At 39.4% G+C, this 20,327-nt stretch overlaps 1 protein-coding gene across 1 annotated transcript; it reads right to left on the bottom strand.

Annotated features, from left to right (window-relative positions):
- Nucleotides 1-4,928: 4,928 nt before the first annotated feature.
- LOC130825014 (uncharacterized) lies at nucleotides 4,929-11,507 on the bottom strand. Its single transcript, XM_057690039.1, has 10 exons — nucleotides 11,172-11,507; nucleotides 10,928-11,062; nucleotides 10,503-10,826; nucleotides 9,970-10,023; nucleotides 9,603-9,681; nucleotides 7,954-9,111; nucleotides 7,462-7,722; nucleotides 6,397-7,014; nucleotides 5,489-6,264; nucleotides 4,929-5,354 (listed from the first exon to the last, which is right to left on the bottom strand). Exons 1-10 carry the CDS (start codon nucleotides 11,505-11,507, stop codon nucleotides 4,929-4,931), a joined length of 4,167 nt encoding a protein of 1,388 aa, XP_057546022.1.
- Between the last annotated feature and the right edge of the window lie 8,820 nt (nucleotides 11,508-20,327).

Raw genomic sequence — 20,327 nt, 5'->3', positions numbered from 1 at the left:
ATCCTTGTTCATTCTTCATCGTTCATTCTTCATGGATTGTTCATGCTTGTTAGTTCTTCATAGTTCATTGTTCATTGATCATTGATCCTTGTTCATTCTTCATCGTTCATTAATCATTGATCATTGATCGATGTACATTCTTCATCGTTCATTCTTCATTGATCATTGATCCTTGTTCATTCTTCATCGTTCATTCATCATTGATCATTGATCCTTGTTCATTCTTCATCGTTCATTTTTCATTGATCATTGATCCTTGTTCATTCTTCATCGTTCGTTCTTCCTTGATCATTGATCCTTGTTCATTCTTCATCGTTCATTCATCATTGATCATTGATACTTGTTCATTCTTCATTGATCATTGATCCTTGTTCCTTCTTCATCGTTTATTCATCCTTGATCATTGATGCTTGTTCATTCTTCATAGTTCATTGTTCATAGATCATTGATCCTTTTTCATTCTTCATCGTTCATTCTTCATTAATCCTTGTTCATTCTTCATCGTTCATTCTTCACTGATCATTGATCCTTGTTCATTCTTCATCGTTCAATGTTCATTATTCATTGATCCTTGTTCATTCTTCATCGTTCATTCATCATTGATCCTTGTTCATTCTTCATCGTTCATTGTTCATTGATCATTGATCCTTGTTCATTCTTAATCGTTCATTCATCATTGATCATTGATGCTTATTCATTCTTCATGGAATGTTCATGCTTGTTAGTTCTTCATAGTTCATTGTTCATTGATCATTGATCCTTGTTCATTCTTCATCCTTCATTAATCATTGATCATTGATCCATGTTCATTCTTCATCGTTCATTCTTCATTGATCATTGATCCTTGTTCATTCTTCATCGTTCATTCATCATTGATCATTGATCGTTGTTCATTCTTCATCGTTCATTCTTCGTTGATCATTGATCCTTGTTCATTCTTCATCGTTCATTTTTCATTGATCATTGATCCTTGTTCATTCTTCATCGTTCGTTCTTCCTTGATCATTGATCCTTGTTCATTCTTCATCGTTCATTCATCATTGATCATTGATACTTGTTCATTCTTCATTGATCATTGATCCTTGTTCCTTCTTCATCGTTTATTCATCCTTGATCATTGATGCTTGTTCATTCTTCATAGTTCATTGTTCATAGATCATTGATCCTTTTTCATTCTTCATCTTTCATTCTTCATTAATCCTTGTTCATTCTTCATCGTTCATTCTTCACTGATCATTGATCCTTGTTCATTCTTCATCGTTCAATGTTCATTATTCATTGATCCTTGTTCATTCTTCATCGTTCATTCATCATTGATCCTTGTTCATTCTTCATCGTTCATTGTTCATTGATCATTGATCCTTGTTCATTCTTAATCGTTCATTCATCATTGATCATTGATGCTTATTCATTCTTCATGGAATGTTCATGCTTGTTAGTTCTTCATAGTTCATTGTTCATTGATCATTGATCCTTGTTCATTCTTCATCCTTCATTAATCATTGATCATTGATCCATGTTCATTCTTCATCGTTCATTCTTCATTGATCATTGATCCTTGTTCATTCTTCATCGTTCATTCATCATTGATCATTGATCGTTGTTCATTCTTCATCGTTCATTCTTCGTTGATCATTGATCCTTGTTCATTCTTCATCGTTCATTCATCATTGATCATTGATCCTTATTCATTCTTCATCGTTCATTCTTCATTGATCATTGATCCTTGTTCATTCTTCATCGTTCGTTCTTCATTGATCATTGATCCTTGTTCATTCTTCATAGTTCATTGTTCATTGATCATTGATCCTTGTTCATTCTTCATCGTTCATTCATCATTGATCATTGATCCTTGTTCATTCTTCATCGTTCATTCTTCATTGATCATCGATCCTTGTTCATTCTTCATCGTTCATTCATCATTGATCATTGAACCTTATTCATTCTTCATCGTTCATTCTTCATTCATCATTGATCCTTGTTCATTCTTCATCATTCATTCTTCATTGATCATTGATCCTTGTTCATTCTTCATCGTTCATTCTTCATTGATCATTAATGCTTGTTCATTCTTCATAGTTCATTGTTCATTGATCGTTGATCCTTCTTCATTCTTCATCGTTCATTCATCATTGATCATTGATCCTTGTTCATTCTTCATCGTTCATTCTTCATTGATCATTGATCCTTGTTCATTCTTCATCGTTCATTCTTCATTGATCATTAATGCTTGTTCATTCTTCATAGTTCATTGTTCATTGATCATTGATCCTTGTTCATTCTTAATCGTTCATTCATCATTGATCATTGATGCTTGTTCATTCTTTATAGTTCATTGTTCATTGATCATTGATCCTTGTTCATTCTTCATCGTTCATTCATCATTGATCATTGATCCTTATTCATTCTTCATTGATCATTGATCCTTGTTCATTCTTCATCGTTCGTTCTTCCTTGATCATTGATCCTTGTTCATTCTTCTTCGTTTATTCTTCATTGATCATTGATACTTGTTCATTCTTCATCGTTCATTCTTCATTGATCATTGATCCTTGTTCATTCTTCATTGTTCATTCATCATTGATCATTGATCCTTGTTCATTCTTCATCGTTCATTCTTCATTGATCATCGATCCTTGTTCATTCTTCATCGTTCATTCATCATTGATCATTGATCCTTATTCATTCTTCATCGTTCATTCTTCATTGATCATTGATCCTTGTTCATTATTCATCATTCATTCTTCATTGATCATTGATCCTTGTTCATTCTTAATCGTTCATTCATCATTGATCATTGATGCTTGTTCATTCTTTATAGTTCATTGTTCATTGATCATTGATCCTTGTTCATTCTTCATCGTTCATTCATCATTGATCATTGATCATTATTCATTCTTCATCGTTCATTCTTCATTTGTCATTGATCCTTGTTCATTCTTCATCGTTCGTTCTTCATTGATCATTGATCCTTGTTCATTCTTCATCGTTCATTCTTCATTTGTCATTGATCCTTGTTCATTCTTCATCGTTCGTTCTTCATTGATCATTGATCCTTGTTCATTCTTCATCGTTCATTCTTCATTGATCATTGATGCTTGTTCATTCTTCATTGATCATTGATCCTTGTTCCTTCTTCATCGTTTATTCATCATTGATCATTGATGCTTGTTCATTCTTCATAGTTCATTGTTCATAGATCATTGATCCTTTTTCATTCTTCATCGTTCATTCTTCATTGATCCTTGTTCATTCTTCATCGTTCATTCTTCACTGATCATTGATCCTTGTTCATTCTTCATCGTTCAATGTTCATTATTCATTGATCCTTGTTCATTCTTCATCGTTCATTCATCATTGATCATTGATCCTTGTTCATTCTTCATCGTTCATTGTTCATTGATCATTGATCCTTGTTCATTCTTAATCGTTCATTCATCATTGATCATTGATGCTTATTCATTCTTCATCGTTCATTCTTCATTGATCATTGATCCTTGTTCATCCTTCATCGTTCATTCTTCATTGATCATTGATCCTTGTGCATTCTTCATCGTTCATTCTTCATTGATCATTGATCCTTGTTCATTCTTCATCGTTCATTCTTCATGGATTGTTCATGCTTGTTAGTTCTTCATAGTTCATTGTTCATTGATCATTGATCCTTATTCATTCTTCATCGTTCATTAATCATTGATCATTGATCCATGTACATTCTTCATCGTTCATTCTTCATTGATCATTGATCCTTGTTCATTCTTCATCGTTCATTCATCATTGATCATTGATCCTTGTTCATTCTTCATCGTTCATTTTTCATTGATCATTGATCCTTGTTCATTCTTCATCGTTCGTTCTTCCTTGATCATTGATCCTTGTTCATTCTTCATCGTTCATTCTTCACTGATCATTGATCCTTGTTCATTCTTCATCGTTCATTCATCATTGATCATTGATCCTTATTCATTCTTCATCGTTCATTCTTCATTGATCATTGATCCTTGTTCATTCTTCATCGTTCGTTCTTCATTGATCATTGATCCTTGTTCATTCTTCATCGTTCATTTTTCATTGATCATTGATCCTTGTTCATTCTTCATCGTTCATTGATCATTGATCATCGATCCTTGTTCTGATGTGTAAACTAAGTTGAAAAACTTCGTTCACAAATGGGATAAAACGTGGGAATGTGTGTTAGGTTTTTTTAGAAGGATAATTGGAAAGAAACAAGTAAGTTTAGGGGAACACTCACCCTTAACTTGGGGATATAACAAGGAGGAACACTCACTCACTTGTTTGGGTGTAGAAGTGTTTAGGGAACACTCAACCTAGACAACGACTACTAAGATCAAGCTTTGGGAACACTCGACCAAAACTAGAACTCTTCAAAATTGAGAAACTCTCAACCTTGGATTGACAACTTAGCTAAACTCTTAGCAAAGTTAGAACTCACACACGTGAAGGTTTTGTTTTGGCAAATTTCTGAATATGTTTTCATTGATCATTTCCAAGCCTTATATAGCTTGAGTTACATTCAATAATGCCTTTACATATTCTAAAAACAAGACTGAAATAAAAGGGCCTATTAATTGGCTCATAACCGTCCAAATTAATGCCCATTACTACCCTTAATTTAACTTAAACAAATGAGCTTAAATGAAGGAGAATTAACTCCAAAAACGTCCAGCCATTAACCTTCCAAAACTGTTCAAAACCATCATTCAAAGCTGTCCTTGAATGCCTTTGTAACTGCCACGAATTAACTCCTCATTCAAGTCTCTTTATTCACGAAATTAAACCAGCAAAACCTCCTAATAATACCTCTTAAATGAGATTAAAAACCAGCTTTAAATCTCCTTAAAAACACGCCCCTTTGAATTCCAAAACCGTTTGGAATTAATTCCTTGTAACCGACCCAATTAATGTCTTTAATCTGTCTCATTAATGAGGTAGTTAGTCACGCTTAGCAAAGTGCAACCATTTGAGGACATATTCGGACCATGCACACCAAAGCTTGTAGGCGTAATCTCGAAAAAAGACTTGGACAAAATTAATTCCCTAACGTTGGGTTCTTGGACTGGAATATTTGGACTATTCGAACCTTGACCACTTTGGTCATCCTCCCCTTCTTCAATGGGAATTGCCCTCAATTCTTCATCATCATAGTATGGTGCTAGATCTCCCACATTGAACGTGCTTGAAACGCCATACTTACCTCCCAAATCAACCTTGTAGGCATTGTCGTTTATTCTTTCCACCACTTCGAATGGACCTTCGGCTCGGGGCATGAGCTTGTTTTTCCTTTGATTAGGAAACCTTTCTTTCCTCATGTAAATCCACACCAAGTCACCAACCTCAAAGCTTCTCACGTTTTTGACCCTTTTGTTTGCTTGCTTCTTGTAAGCTTCATTTGCCTTTTCAATATTCTTTCTTACCTCCTTGTGGACTTTGATCATAAATTCAGCTTGCTCCTTGGCACTCCATGCACGAATTTGTCTTGAGGAAGAGCAATAAGATCAATAGGAACATAAGGATTGGAACCATAGACCACCTCAAAAGGAGAATACTTTGTGGTAGTACTAGGGGTCCTATTATAAGCAAACTCAGCGTGAGCTAGCTTAACATCCCAATCTTTGGTGCTCTTACTAACCAAGGTCCTAAGCAAAGAACCTAGCACCCTATTGACCACCTCCGTTTGTCCATCAGTTTGAGGATGATGAGAGGTCGAAAATAGCAATTTAGTCCCCATTAGGCGCCACAAGGATTTCCAAAAGTGACTTAGAAATTTTGTGTCCCTATCAGAAACAATAGTCCTTGGGACTCCATGGAATCTCACAATCCCATCAAAATAAAGCTTAGCCACCTTCATTGCATCTTCAGTTTTGTGACAAGGAATGAAGTGAGCCATCTTAGAGAAACGGTCTACCACCACCATGATTGAGTCCTTACCTCTTTGAGTTCTAGGTAAAGCCACAATAAAGTCCATACTCACATCTTCCCAAGGTCTTTCTGGAATAGGCAAAGGCTTGTAGAGACCCTTTTGAAACACCATCTTGGCCCTTTGACAAGTAGAACAACGAGCCACCACATGATGGACAGTAGCTAGCATGTTAGGCCAATAGAAATGAGCTTGAAGAAGCTCCATGGTCTTTTGAACTCCAAAGTGACCGGCTAGTCCACCTCCATGAGCCTCATGGATCAATAGACTTCGAATAGGACACTTAGGAATGCATAATCTATTTCCCTTAAAAAGAAAGTCATTTTGTAAGGAAAAAAGATCATAGACTCCATTCACGCACCTCTCCAAAATAGGCTTGAAATCATCATCTTCTTTATAGAACTCCTTGATCAAATCGAACCCAAGGATCTTAGCTTCCACCACTCCAAGTAGAGAATGTCTTCTAGATAAGGCATCCGCAACAATATTAGCTTTCCCACTCTTGTATTTAGAGGAAAAGTTAAATGTTTGCAAGAACTCCACCCACTTAGCATGCCTCGAATTCAGCTTCTTTTGGCCATGAATGAATCTTAAAGACTCATGATCAGAATGTAGGATGAATGGTTGTGGCCTCAAGTAATGTGACCAATGATCTAGAGCCCTCACCATTGCATAGAACTCCTTGTCATAGGTGGAATAGTTCAGCTTGCCTTGACTCAACTTCTCACTAAAATAGGCAATAGGACGCCCTTCTTGAATCAAAACGGCACCAATTCCCCTCCCACTTGCATCACACTCAACTTCAAATGGCTTTGAGAAATCTGGAAGTGCTAGGATTGGAGTGTTGCACATCTTCTCTTTGACCTCCTCAAAGGCCTTTTGAGTTTGGGGAGTCCACTCAAACGAGCCCTTCTTTGTGCACTCAGTTATAGGAGCCATGAGAGTGCTGAAATTGCGAATGAACCTCCTATAAAAGGAAGCTAACCCATGGAATGAGCGCACCTCCGTGAGTGTCTTGGGACTAGGCCATGATTGAATAGCCTTAATCTTGCTTGGATCAACTTTCACACCTTCACCTGAAATAATGTAACCAAGAAAAGTGACCTCATATAGCATAAAATTACATTTCTCAAGTTTTCCATACAATTTTTGCTTTCTTAATACAGTGAAAACTTCCAATAAATGTAACAAATGTTCATCTTCACGCTTGCTATAGATGAGGATGTCATCAAGATACACCACCACGAACTTGCCTAGAAAAGGCCTCAACACTTCATTCATCAATCTCATGAAAGTGCTAGGAGCATTGGTGAGTCCAAATGGCATAACAAGCCACTCGTACAACCCATGCTTGGTCTTGAAAGCAGTCTTCCATTCATCTCCTTCCCTCATTCGAATTTGATGATAGCCACTCCTCAAATCAACTTTAGAAAAGATATTAGAGCCACTCAACTCATCAAGCATGTCATCAAGCCTTGGGATAGGAAACCTGTACTTGATAGTAATGTTATTAACAGCCCTACTATCAATACACATACGCCATGTACCATCCTTTTTAGGAACCAAAAGAGCAGGAACAGCACAAGGACTCATAGACTCACGCACATACCCCATACTCATCAACTCCTCTATTTGTCTTTGCAACTCCTTAGTCTCCAAAGGATTACATCTATAGGCGGGTTTGTTAGGCAAAGGAGCACCAGGAATAAGATCAATTTGATGTTCAATACCTCTTAAAGGTGGTAACCCATTAGGTAACTCATCAGGAAAAACATCTTCAAAGTCTTTAATCAATTGAGCCAATTTAGGGTTTTGACTCACAAATTTTTCATGGACTTCTTTAGAATACAACAGATACACCTCATTCTCACCATCAATCTCCCTCTCAACTTCTTTAAGAGTGAGCAATGACACCTCCTTAGATTGTTTAACTTTTTGTGAAAAACGTGGGGGTGGTAAGGGATGTAATTTTTTTTGTTTTCCTTGGTGAGTTATAGTGTAAGTATTATGATAACCATCATGGACAGATTTTCGATCAGTTTGCCATGGTCTACCAAGTAAAATATGACAAGCATTCATAGACACAACATCACATAATTGAGAATCATGATAAGAACCAATGGAAAAACTAACCATGCTTTGTTTTCTAACCCCCGTGCTGGAATTCGAATCTAACCAACTCAACTTATAAGGATTTGGATGATTTGTAGTTGTAAGACCAAGTTTGGTTACTAGAGTTTTAGAAACCATATTTGCCTCACTCCCACTATCAATAATCAAATCACATACCTCGCCTTCAACCTTGCACTTGGTGATGAAAATGTGTTGTCTTTGAGGTGCTATGGGCTCCTCAACTTGGGCTTGCAACGCCCTCCTCACCACTAGGCTTTGCTTGGCCTCCTCTTCTGGAAAGCATTGGTCCTCCTCTTCATCTTCACCCACGGCCTCCCCTTCTTCATCTTCAAACTCTTCCCAATCTATAGTTTGGTTGGCAATGAGCTTCACCTCTTGCATAGTTAAGGCCCTTGAATTTGGACAATCTTTCTTGAAATGCCCTCTTCCTCCACACTTGTAACATACAATGTCACTAAGTTTGAAGTCCTTCTTGTCCTTCCTAGGTGGATCATTAGGTTTGACAAGACTAGACCCCTCCTTGGTAGGAAAGGTAGGTTTTCGAACCACTTGAGGAATGAAAGTAGACTTCTTCTTCTTCCTCTTAGCATCGAATTTCACCACAAGTTTACAAGCTTCCACAAAGGTTAAGTTGGTGTAACCTTCAAGCTTCTCTTGCAATTCTTGATCCAAACCAGCAATAAAACGCACCAACTTGAGCTCTTCATTTTCTGTGACTTCACACACAATGGCGAGTCTATCAAACTCCTTTATGTAATCTTCAACTGGGACGCCTCTTTGTTGTAAAGTACTCCACTTTACATATTGACTTTGTTTGTAATTGTGAGGAATAAAGCGATCCCTCATCCTTTTCTTCAATTTCCTCCAAGTAGAGATGGAAGCTTTCCCCCTAAGGGTACGCCCCCTTTGTTCTCCTTGCAACCAACTATCACCATAGCCTTTCAGCTTGACTTTGGCTATCTTGTATTTTTGTACTTCCTCTTGAATGTCTTTGTATTCAAAGTACCTTTCCAAGGATTTCTCCCATTCCAAGTACTTTTCTGGATCAAGCGACCCATCAAAGGCAAGGACATCTACTTTGAGACTCCTATCTTCCCTCCTAGGTGGAGGTTCCTCGTTTTGATCTCTCCTATCTTGCTCGTTCAGGAGTCTTGCCATTAAGGCAGCAAGATTCCCTTGTAGATTGGCATTAGTTTCGGCCAACCTTTCTTGACTAGCAATGGAACGATTTAGAGCTTCCAAAGCTACTTTCAAATCTTGATTCTCTCCCATGATATGTAGGTATTCGTCCCCTTTGGAAGTGTATGGAAAAACTCCCCCTACCTGACGCGCCAAATGATGTGTAAACTAAGTTGAAAAACTTCGTTCACAAATGGGATAAAACGTGGGAATGTGTGTTAGGTTTTTTTAGAAGGATAATTGGAAAGAAACAAGTAAGTTTAGGGGAACACTCACCCTTAACTTGGGGATATAACAAGGAGGAACACTCACTCACTTGTTTGGGTGTAGAAGTGTTTAGGGAACACTCAACCTAGACAACGACTACTAAGATCAAGCTTTGGGAACACTCGACCAAAACTAGAACTCTTCAAAATTGAGAAACTCTCAACCTTGGATTGACAACTTAGCTAAACTCTTAGCAAAGTTAGAACTCACACACGTGAAGGTTTTGTTTTGGCAAATTTCTGAATATGTTTTCATTGATCATTTCCAAGCCTTATATAGCTTGAGTTACATTCAATAATGCCTTTACATATTCTAAAAACAAGACTGAAATAAAAGGGCCTATTAATTGGCTCATAACCGTCCAAATTAATGCCCATTACTACCCTTAATTTAACTTAAACAAATGAGCTTAAATGAAGGAGAATTAACTCCAAAAACGTCCAGCCATTAACCTTCCAAAACTGTTCAAAACCATCATTCAAAGCTGTCCTTGAATGCCTTTGTAACTGCCACGAATTAACTCCTCATTCAAGTCTCTTTATTCACGAAATTAAACCAGCAAAACCTCCTAATAATACCTCTTAAATGAGATTAAAAACCAGCTTTAAATCTCCTTAAAAACACGCCCCTTTGAATTCCAAAACCGTTTGGAATTAATTCCTTGTAACCGACCCAATTAATGTCTTTAATCTGTCTCATTAATGAGGTAGTTAGTCACGCTTAGCAAAGTGCAACCATTTGAGGACATATTCGGACCATGCACACCAAAGCTTGTAGGCGTAATCTCGAAAAAAGACTTGGACAAAATTAATTCCCTAACGTTGGGTTCTTGGACTGGAATATTTGGACTATTCGAACCTTGACTATTCTCAAGTCAAAGCTTGGTTCAAGTCTAGTTGACCATTGCTCTCAACATAACCAACATAACCCTACTGATTTAATCCAAGATGTAGCTCCTCCTCAAAGTTTTGGTAAGCATACACACCAAGACTATGAGACAAGTGGGGAAGGATTGATTCAGAATCAAAATGCAGCCTCCAAAACACATCAGAAGCCTCAGAACAACAAAACGGATGCTGACCCAGATTCCAGCGACCAGACGTCTTTGCACCTTGGCTTGAGAGGTGACCAGGGACAACCGGTGGGAGACCAGCCCAGATATGACATCTTGGCACACGGGCCTAGCCATCGAGGCCCAAGAACCCTCCTGGTAAGCGACACAGGGCTCTGGGAATCCAGCTGAAGGTGCCTCGGTCAATGGAAGAACAGTAGCAGACCAGCCAAGACTTGGCCTATTTTCTGTTTTGTTCTGTTTTAAAATCAGTGTGCAAGACACGTGTAACTAGCCGTTGCTTCTCATGATTAGCTCCTTAGAAACCTATAAATAGACTTGTAATGATTGTTTGAAACCAACTCAAAATAATATAATTCATTTGATTTTTTTGATTCACTTGTTAAGCAATCATCTTCTTCCTCTCTTCCCTTAAGTGCATTTGTGTTTGTTGTTTTGGCCGGAACAAAAAGGTGTGGAACACCTTCTACACTCTAATTGTGGAACAACTTAGAGTGTCATCTTCCCTTATCTGAGTGGAACTCGAGGGAGGGTGTGTGGGGTCACTTCTCGTTGGTGAGTGAAGCCAAATCAGAGGGTGACCAAGGCTGGCCTGAAAACCAAGAATTGATTTCTTGGGGTGAAATTGGTGTGTATTGTCGGAGTAATTGTCAAGCAATCTTCTTCCAAGTGTGAAGGCTGATTGTAGGTAAGATTGGGAGTCCGGAGGACCCAATCTTGGTGCAAATTGGTATCAGAGCGTAAGTGACGAGAGGGCACAAGACACCATTGTTGAAGCAACAAGAAGAACAAACTGCACCGGGTAACAGAGAAGACTGAGAACTGCGGCCTGCGTGAATCTGGTAAAATCGTTCTTAATTTTGCACTCAGGTTACATGCAATTGTAAAACTGGGTAAAGGTGATACTTGGTTAGTCATTGATATAAATAGTTACACTCAATTCAATTGCTGATTGAAATTGATGAAGATTTGAGTAATCTTGAAGAAAATCGTATTCTGACACATTTTGAATTTCTGGCTTCTGTTCTCTGGGAATATTTGGTTGTGTTGATTCATTCTTTTTAATTGTTTAAGGATAGTTTTGCATCATATAATAACAGTCACCCATAATTGCATTGTTGATTAACATCATTTGCAGCATTAGAGATATTGTTCGATTTCTGATAAATTGTGAAACCCTAAATTGCTGGTTTTGTCTGAATTCTTTGAATCTTGATTAAGATACTCCATATTCATACATCCCTGTTATCATATAGGTACATTTGTAACAAGTGTTTGAGGAATCTGTGTCTGTGAAAGATTTCTACATCTTCTTCCTACATTGTTTGCATCTTGTATTGTTTGATTGTTGAGCTGGTACCTAGTTGTTGAGACTTAGAGCCATGGATGCTAGATTAGAGGCCATAGAGGAAACTCTTTATAGGGTAACCCAACTTCTGACCCGGGCTGGATTAGGCAACCAAGAAAGACTACCTAACAACCCCATTGATGACCATGAAGATAGAACAGTTAGGATTGACATACATGAGTTTGATGGACAGTCCACCAAGCCTGAGGTATACATAGAATGGGAAGCAAGTCTAGATAGGTATTTTGAGTACAAGAACACCACACCTGAAAGACAATACAAGTTAGCTAAGATCAAACTTACTAAGTTAGCTGCTGTGTGGCTTGAGGGGATTCAAAGACAGAGGAGGAGGGAGGATAGAAACAGAATAGACACTTGGAACAAACTAAAAAAGCATTTAAGGAGAAAGTATGTGCCAAATAATTACAAACATCAGTTATACATACAGTGGAGCACCTTGAATCAAGGGGGAAAGAGTGTGAGTGAGTACATCCAGGAATGGGAGAAGCTCACTGTGCTATGTGAAGTCAATGAAACAGAGGATTTAAGGTTAGCCAAATTTTTAGCTGGGTTAAGGGCTGACATTAGGGACCAACTCATAGTTATACCAAACCTTGACCTACAGTTAGCCTTCAATATGGCCCTCACTGTAGAACAGGCTCACAACAGGAAGAGAGAAGCCTCTAATGGCTACCCTAAGAATCCTAAAAACTTCACACCCAAGGCTAACAACCCCACTTCACCTAGACTGCAGAAGAGGGTGGATCCAAACATTAATATCCCTGGGAAACCTCCTGTACCTCTAAAGAAAATAGTGTGTTTTAAGTGCCATGGACATGGTCACTATAAGGACTCCTGCCCTAATGCTAGAGTCTTCACTGCCCAAGAGTGGAGAGATATCAAGGAAGACAACAAACCTAAGATGATGCTAGTGTCTAGGAATGGCAGAATAGAGGAGGATTGGCCTCCAGTACCTGAGGATGAACCTGAAGGGTCATATAGAGTGAATGAATCAGGAAGACTGGTTAGATATGAGCATAGTACTGAGGAGGAGGAGTCTGAGGAAGAAAGAGAGAAGGTCATGCCTGAGGATGAGCATTATAACCTGATAGTAAGGAGGAGCCTGCATACCACTAGTGAAGAAAAAGAAAATAACCAGAGGGAAAACATCTTTCAAACCAAATGCAGGATAGGAGAGAAAGTATGTGATTTAATCATTGACAGTGGTAGTGAGTCTAATTGTGTGAGTTTAGCCTTGGTGACTGAGTTGAAACTCAAAACTAGACCTCACCCACACCCCTACAAACTCAAATGGTTAGACAACAATGTTAGTGGATCTGTGAGCAAGCAGTGCTTGGTAGGATTTGTTATAGGCTCATATCAAGATAAGGTGTTATGTGATGTGTTAGAAATGAGTGCATGCCATGTGCTATTGGGAAGACCTTGGCAATATGACAAGAAGAGCATACACAATGGGTTTACTAATACCTACACTGTCAGGCATGAGGGAAAGCTAAAAGACCTGATTCCCCTTCCACCTCACAAGGCTATACCCCCCCCCCCCCCCCCCCCCTGTTAGGAAGCCAGTTCACCTGATCAGTAGGAAGGTTTGTGAGAAAGAGCTTAAAAGCAAGAGTGTGATTTATGTGTTGTTCACTAAAGAGTTAGAAAACCCAACAGACCAAAAGGAAGACCACACAGTAGACATACCATCAGAGGTTAAGCCTCTGCTTCAGCAGTATGCTGATGTGTTTCCTGATGACTTGCCTAAGGGTTTACCACCTATCAGAGGGATAGAACATCAGATAGACCTCATACCAGGGGCAGCCTGATGCAAAACTAAGACTGAATGTAGTCTTTGTTATGCAAAGATCAATGTGGAATCAAATTATGGCCCAAATACTCACGTATAATCTCAAACTAATCAATGTAAACAAGCCCAGAACACTTAGAACAACCAAGAAGATGCTTCTTGATTTTCAGACGTGTGGGTTACTGGACGTTGTTCCAACCCTTACACTATCCTAAGGAGTATGCAAGGCAAGGACTATTGTTCCTTGTATAGAATGCTTCCCTGAGATTATAGGTTTGCCTGAAAACCTATGAATTCCCCGGCCAAAGAATAACTATTCCTTGAAACAAGTTTGCAAACAAACTCGAAACAAACAAACACTTGTCTGAATAATGAAACTCTGATTTTATTCTCAATATCAAACGTGAATCCAAATACATGAGAGTCCTAGTTATTTATAGAGTTTTTACATCTCAAAATAGCCGTTACCAGGGCTGCCTAAAGCACGTGGCAAATAACTAACAAAACAGAAAGTTAAAACAAGGCCAACACTTAGCCAAAAAAACAGATGTTCTTTTCTTCTGACCAGGTCTCCTTTAGCCAATCCTAGGGTCTTCCTGGTGGTTAGTTAGCAGCACCCTAGGGCCTCTATGGCTTGGTCCATGTAGGGAGATGCCATTGGTGTCTTCATCTTGGTCCAGGTACTCCTGGTCTGGGCTCAGTAACGTCAGTAAGGTCAGCTGGTCGTCAGAATCAACTGTTACTCTGTTCTTGCATTCTGTTGGTTCTCCTGTTCCCAAAGTGTTATCTTCTGTTGTGCCTTGATCTTTCTCCATCCCAATTCGTATTCTTAAGCCCATATTCGATGTGTGGGAAGTATCATTGCTGGACCCTTGGTCTTTCTGAGTGTTTGGCGTAGAAGAAAAGTTGGGAACACTGTCCTGTTCCTGATCAGTACTGCCATGGTCACTGTTCCCTGATGCATTTGCATCAACTCCTCCCCCTTGGGAAAGAATTGTCTTCAATTCTTGGACTGGCTGGTGCAGTGTCAGATCTCCTATGTTGAAGATAGGGGAGATGTTGAAGTCTGCAGGTAGTTGAATCTCAAAGGCATTGTCTCCAATTTTCTTTAACACTTGGTAGGGACCAATGGCTCTAGGTTGTAGTTTGTTTCTTCTGAGATGTGGAAAGCGTTTCTTCCTTAGGTACACCCATACTTTGTCACCTTCCTGGATTGGTGCTCTTGCTTTCAGGTGCTTGTCAGCTTGTTTCTTGTATTTCCTGTTGGTCACTTCTAGGTTTGCATGGACTTGCTTGTGAATTTCTTCCATTTGCTTGATCAAGTCTGCAGCTTCCTCTGTTTTGCTGTCACATATAGGCAAATCAATCAGAGACACAGGAAGCAAAGGGTTATTACCATACACACATTCAAATGGAGTATGCTCGGTGGCACGACTTGGTGATCTATTAAAGGCAAATTCAGCATAGCATAACTTCAAGTCCCATTCCCTAACATTTGTGGTCACTAATGACCTTAACAGGGTACCCAAAGTCCTGTTGGTCACCTCTGTTTGACCATCAGTCTGAGGGTGATAGGCTGTGCTAAACAACAGTTTAGTACCCAACATCTTCCATAAGGTTTTCCAAAAATGACTCAAAAATTTGCTGTCTCTGTCAGAGACAATGGATTTGGGTATGCCATGCAATCTAACTATCTCAGCAAAATACAGTTTGGCTATGTGTTGTGCATCATCAGTCTTGGTGCAAGCTATGAAGTGTGACATCTTGGAAAACCTATCTACCACTACCATAATAGCATCCTTTCCTCTCCTGGTCTTGGGTAAGGCTACCATGAAGTCCATACTAATGTGTTCCCATGGCTTGTTAGCTACAGGCAAAGGTAGATACTCTCCCTTGTGAAAAGACACTTTTGCCTTAAGGCAAGTCTCGCACCTTAATATGTGTTTACCAACTGTTCCAAGCATCCTTGGCCAATAAAAGTGTTTAGCAAGCATGTCAAGGGTCTTTTGAATTCCAAAATGGCCAGCTATACTACCCTCATGCACCTCCTTCACCAACACTGTTCTCAAAGGTAGTTTAGGAATGCAAAGCTTGTTCCCCTTAAACAGATAGCCTTGATGAATACTAAATAACCCCTGTGGTGTGGTTTCACATGATTTATATATGTCAGCAAAGTCAGGGCAGGTTTGATATTGGTCCTTAATAAATTCAAAACCCAAAACCTTGGCACCTCATATACCCAGCATGCTGTACTTTCTGCTAAGGGCATCAGCAATGATATTGGTTTTGCCCACCTTATACTTAGCTGAAAAGTCAAAGGTTTGCATGAATTCCACCCACCTAGCATGCCTACTACTTAACTTGTGCTGACTGTTTATATACTTCAAGGATTCATGGTCAGTATGCAAGATGAAAGGTTGAATTCTTAAGTAGTGAGACCAATGGTCTAAAGCCCTTATGATTGCATAGAACTCTTTGTCATAGGTGGAGTAATTAAGCCTACTATTGTTGAGCTTTTCACTGAAAAATGCCACTGGTCTACCTTCTTGAACAAGCACTGCCCCAATCCCCATGCCACTGGCATCACACTCTAACTCAAAGGGTTTAGTAAAGTCAGGTAACTTGAGAATGGGAGCACTACACATCATACTTTTAAGGGTCTCAAAGGCCTGCTGGGCCTTGGGTGTCCAGTTGAACTTCCCCCGTTTTGTGCACTCTGTTATGGGTGCCATAACAGAGCTGAAATCCCTGATAAACCTCCTGTAGAAGGAAGCCAGCCCATGAAAAGACCTAATTTGTGTGAGGGTTGTGGGTGTGGGCCACTCCTGTATGGCTTGGACTTTGATTGGGTCTACCTTGACTCCCTCCTTGCCCACAATATACCCTAAGAAGCTAACCTCAGGTAGTAAGAAATTACACTTTTCAAGCTTTGCATACAACCTCTGTTTTCTCAGAATCTCAAATAGTTGTTGGAGGTGGTCTAGGTGTGCTGCTATGTCCTTGCTGTAGATGAGTATGTCATCTAGGTAAACAACTATAAAGTTCCCTAGGAAAGGTCTCAAAATCTGATCCAATTATGCGTGGTTAATGAAGAAATTGAACACGCAAATTGGATTTACTCACGAACTCAAGGATATTCCAAGACAATGGCACATGGAATTGAATGTTTGGAATTGGACTGCCAAGCTTCCTATGCACTCAACTCCACGCTTCTCCTCTTGCACTCCAAGGGGAATATCAGTGTCTATGGATAGGGGGATGTAGGTTCTTGAAGAACACTCAAGAACACGTACATCAAGATGGGCAAAACTGGCCCAAGGTAACCCAATTGCTAAGCAATTGCAAAGGAAAAACACTTAGTGGATTTCTGAAATTTTTATTCAAATCAAAAAGTGTCTTTTACAATGAATGAGTCCTCTATTTATAAGGCTAATTTACATGATCAAAAGCAAGGAAAAAACACGTACAAGCAACTAGTATAACGGTCATATTGACTCGTGGCTTACACGTGCAAATTAAAAAACAAAACAGAAATCAGCACAGGTTGGTTCCTCCTGTCAACAGCCTTCTGTTGACTGCACGACCTTGGTCACGCTTTCTCAAGTGCTTCCCATGATTGTGAGGAGTGTTCTTGGGCCATGACAGCAAGGTCCATGTAGTGAGCTTCCAAATCTACCCTCCACGTCCTCCACCGTACTCTGAGCACTCCTGGGCTGACTCGACAAGGTGGCCTGGTCGCCATTGCTGTTCAGAATCTGATATTTGCTCAGATTCGTTGTTTCTGTTTCTGTTGCTGCCTTAGTTGGTTTCTTCACTTGCATTTGTGCTTCCTTAATTGTTTTAACTCCTCTTGGGCTGTCTTGGTCTGAATTAGAATCATCATTGTTTGATGATGACGGATTCAGATCAAGTTTTGGGTTGGAAATGTCAGAAACTTCAATGTGTCCTTTGTTGTTTCCTTGATTGTTGTTGCACCTTGAGCTTTTGTTATTGTCTTCCTCTGAGCCAAGCTGGTTTGGCTCAATCCCCCCTTCTTGAAGAGGAATTGCCCTCAATTCCAAGTCCGGGTAGTAAGGTGCCAAATCCCCGATGTTAAATGTGGGTGAAACACCATAGCTGCTGGGTAAGTCCACAGTATACGCATTATCTCCAGCTTGAGCAATGATTTTGAAGGGGCCATCTGCACGTGGTTTGAGCTTGTTGCGCCTTTGTTTAGGAAATCTATCCTTCCTTAGATGTACCCAAACAAGATCTCCTACTTTTAAGTTGCGTGCTTCTTTGAACCCTTTATCTGCTTTGTGTTTGTACTTAATGTTGGCTTGCATGATGTTGTGTTGTACTTGAGCATGAATTCTTTGTGCTGCATCAATTTGTTTCTCCGCACTCCATGCTCCTCGTTCCTGCAAGGGTAAACAAACTAGAGTAGTAGGCGTCGTAGGATTAAAACCATATACACATTCAAATGGGGAGTATTTAGTAGTGAGACTAGGACATCTATTGTATGCAAATTCAGCATGGGCTAATTTCTCATCCCAATCCTTGGTGTGTTTCTTAACTAAGGTTCTCAAAATATTTCCTAATGTCCTATTTGTTACTTCCGTTTGTCCATCCGTTTGAGGATGGTAGGCCGTACTGAATAATAATTTGGTACCCATCATAGTCCATAGGCTAGTCCAAAAAGTGCTTAAGAACTTAGAGTCCCTATCACTAACAATGCTTTGAGGTATTCCATGTAATCGAATTATCTCTTCAAAGTATAATTTGGAAATGTGTTTAGCATCGCTAGTCTTATGACAAGGTATAAAATGTGCCATTTTTGAGAATCTGTCAACCACAACCATTATTGCATCCTTTCCTCTTATTGTTCTTGGTAAGGCTACAATGAAATCCATACTCACGTGCTCCCATGGGTGACTAGCAACAGGTAGGGGTCGGTACTCGCCTTTGTGAAAAGTTAGCTTTGCTCTCATACAAACTTCACATCTCAAAATGTGCTTACCCACTGTGCCTAGCATCTTGGGCCAGAAAAAATGTTGTGCTAGCATATCTAACGTTTTCTGTATGCCAAAATGCCCTGCTAGTGTGCCCTCGTGTACTTCTTTGACCAAAATGTTCCTTAGTGGTGATTTAGGTATGCATAATCGATTATTTTTAAACAAAAATCCATCTTGCATGTAGAACGGTCCTTGTGGTCCTTTTGTGCACTCGTCATATAATTCTTTCAAGTCAGGGTCCTCAAGGTACAAAGGTTTAATCATCTCAAAACCTAGGATTTTGGCTTCTAATATAGCTAACAAATGATATCTTCTACTTAGAGCATCTGCTACAATATTAGCCTTTCCCGCTTTGTACTTGGCTGAAAATGTAAAAGATTGAAGGAATTCTACCCACTTGCCATGTCTAGAATTTAACTTACTTTGTCCATTTATGTGCTTAAGTGACTCGTGATCTGAGTGTAAAATGAAGGGTTGGACTTTCAGGTAGTGTGACCATGTCTCTAATGCCCTTACTATAGCATAAAACTCTCTGTCGTACGTAGAATAGTTAAGTCTACTTCCATTTAGTTTTTCACTAAAGTAGGCAACAGGTCTCCCTTCTTGGATTAATACCGCCCCGATTCCTTTTCCACTAGCATCACATTCTACCTCGAAAGGTTTAGTGAAGTCAGGTAGTCTCAACACAGGTGCCTTGCACATCAATTCCTTAATCTCCTCAAAGGCTACTTGTGCTTCAGTGGTCCACTCAAAAGTACCTTTCTTTGTGCATTCCGTCAAAGGTGCCATGATGGAACTAAAGTTCTTAATGAACCTTCTATAGAATGAGGCTAATCCGTGAAAAGATCTTACTTGTGTAATGGATGTGGGTGTGGGCCAAGTACTAATTGCTTCTATTTTTGCAGGGTCTGCCTTTACTCCTTCTCTCCCAACTATGAATCCAAGAAAATTCACCTCAGTTAACATAAAAGCACATTTTTCTATTTTCCCATAAAGTTGTTGTTTTCTCAAAACCTCAAACAAACTCCTAAGGTGCTCAATGTGGTCATTTATGGTAATACTATAGATCAGGATGTCATCTAGATACACTACCACAAATTTCCCAAGAAAGGGTCTTAACACCTCATTCATTAACCTCATAAACGTGCTTGGAGCTCCGGTTAATCCGAAAGGCATGACCAACCATTCATATAGTCCATATTTGGTTTTGAATGCCGTTTTCCATTCATCACCCTCTCTCATTCTAATCTGGTGATAGCCACTCCTAAGATCGATCTTGCTAAACCAGCATGCTCCTGCTAACTCATCTAGCATGTCATCTAGTCTAGGCATGGGAAACCTATATTTAACAGTAATGTTATTCACACTTCTGCTATCTACGCACATTCGCCATGATCCATCTTTTTTTGGAACTAAGAGTGTAGGTACGGCACATGGACTCAGACTTTCTCTCACATATCCCCTGGCTAACAACTCCTCTACTTGTCGTTGTAGTTCCTTAGCCTCAGTAGGATTTGTTCTGTAAGCAGGCCTATTTGGTATGGGTGCCCCAGGTATTAAATCTATCTGATGTTCGATTCCCC

The sequence above is a fragment of the Amaranthus tricolor genome, chromosome 10 (assembly GCF_026212465.1).
Source record: "Amaranthus tricolor cultivar Red isolate AtriRed21 chromosome 10, ASM2621246v1, whole genome shotgun sequence".
NCBI classification, from domain to species: Eukaryota; Viridiplantae; Streptophyta; class Magnoliopsida; order Caryophyllales; family Amaranthaceae; genus Amaranthus; species Amaranthus tricolor.
The sequence above is the reverse complement of the archived record's forward strand: the minus strand, read 5'-3'. Positions and strand labels throughout refer to the sequence as shown.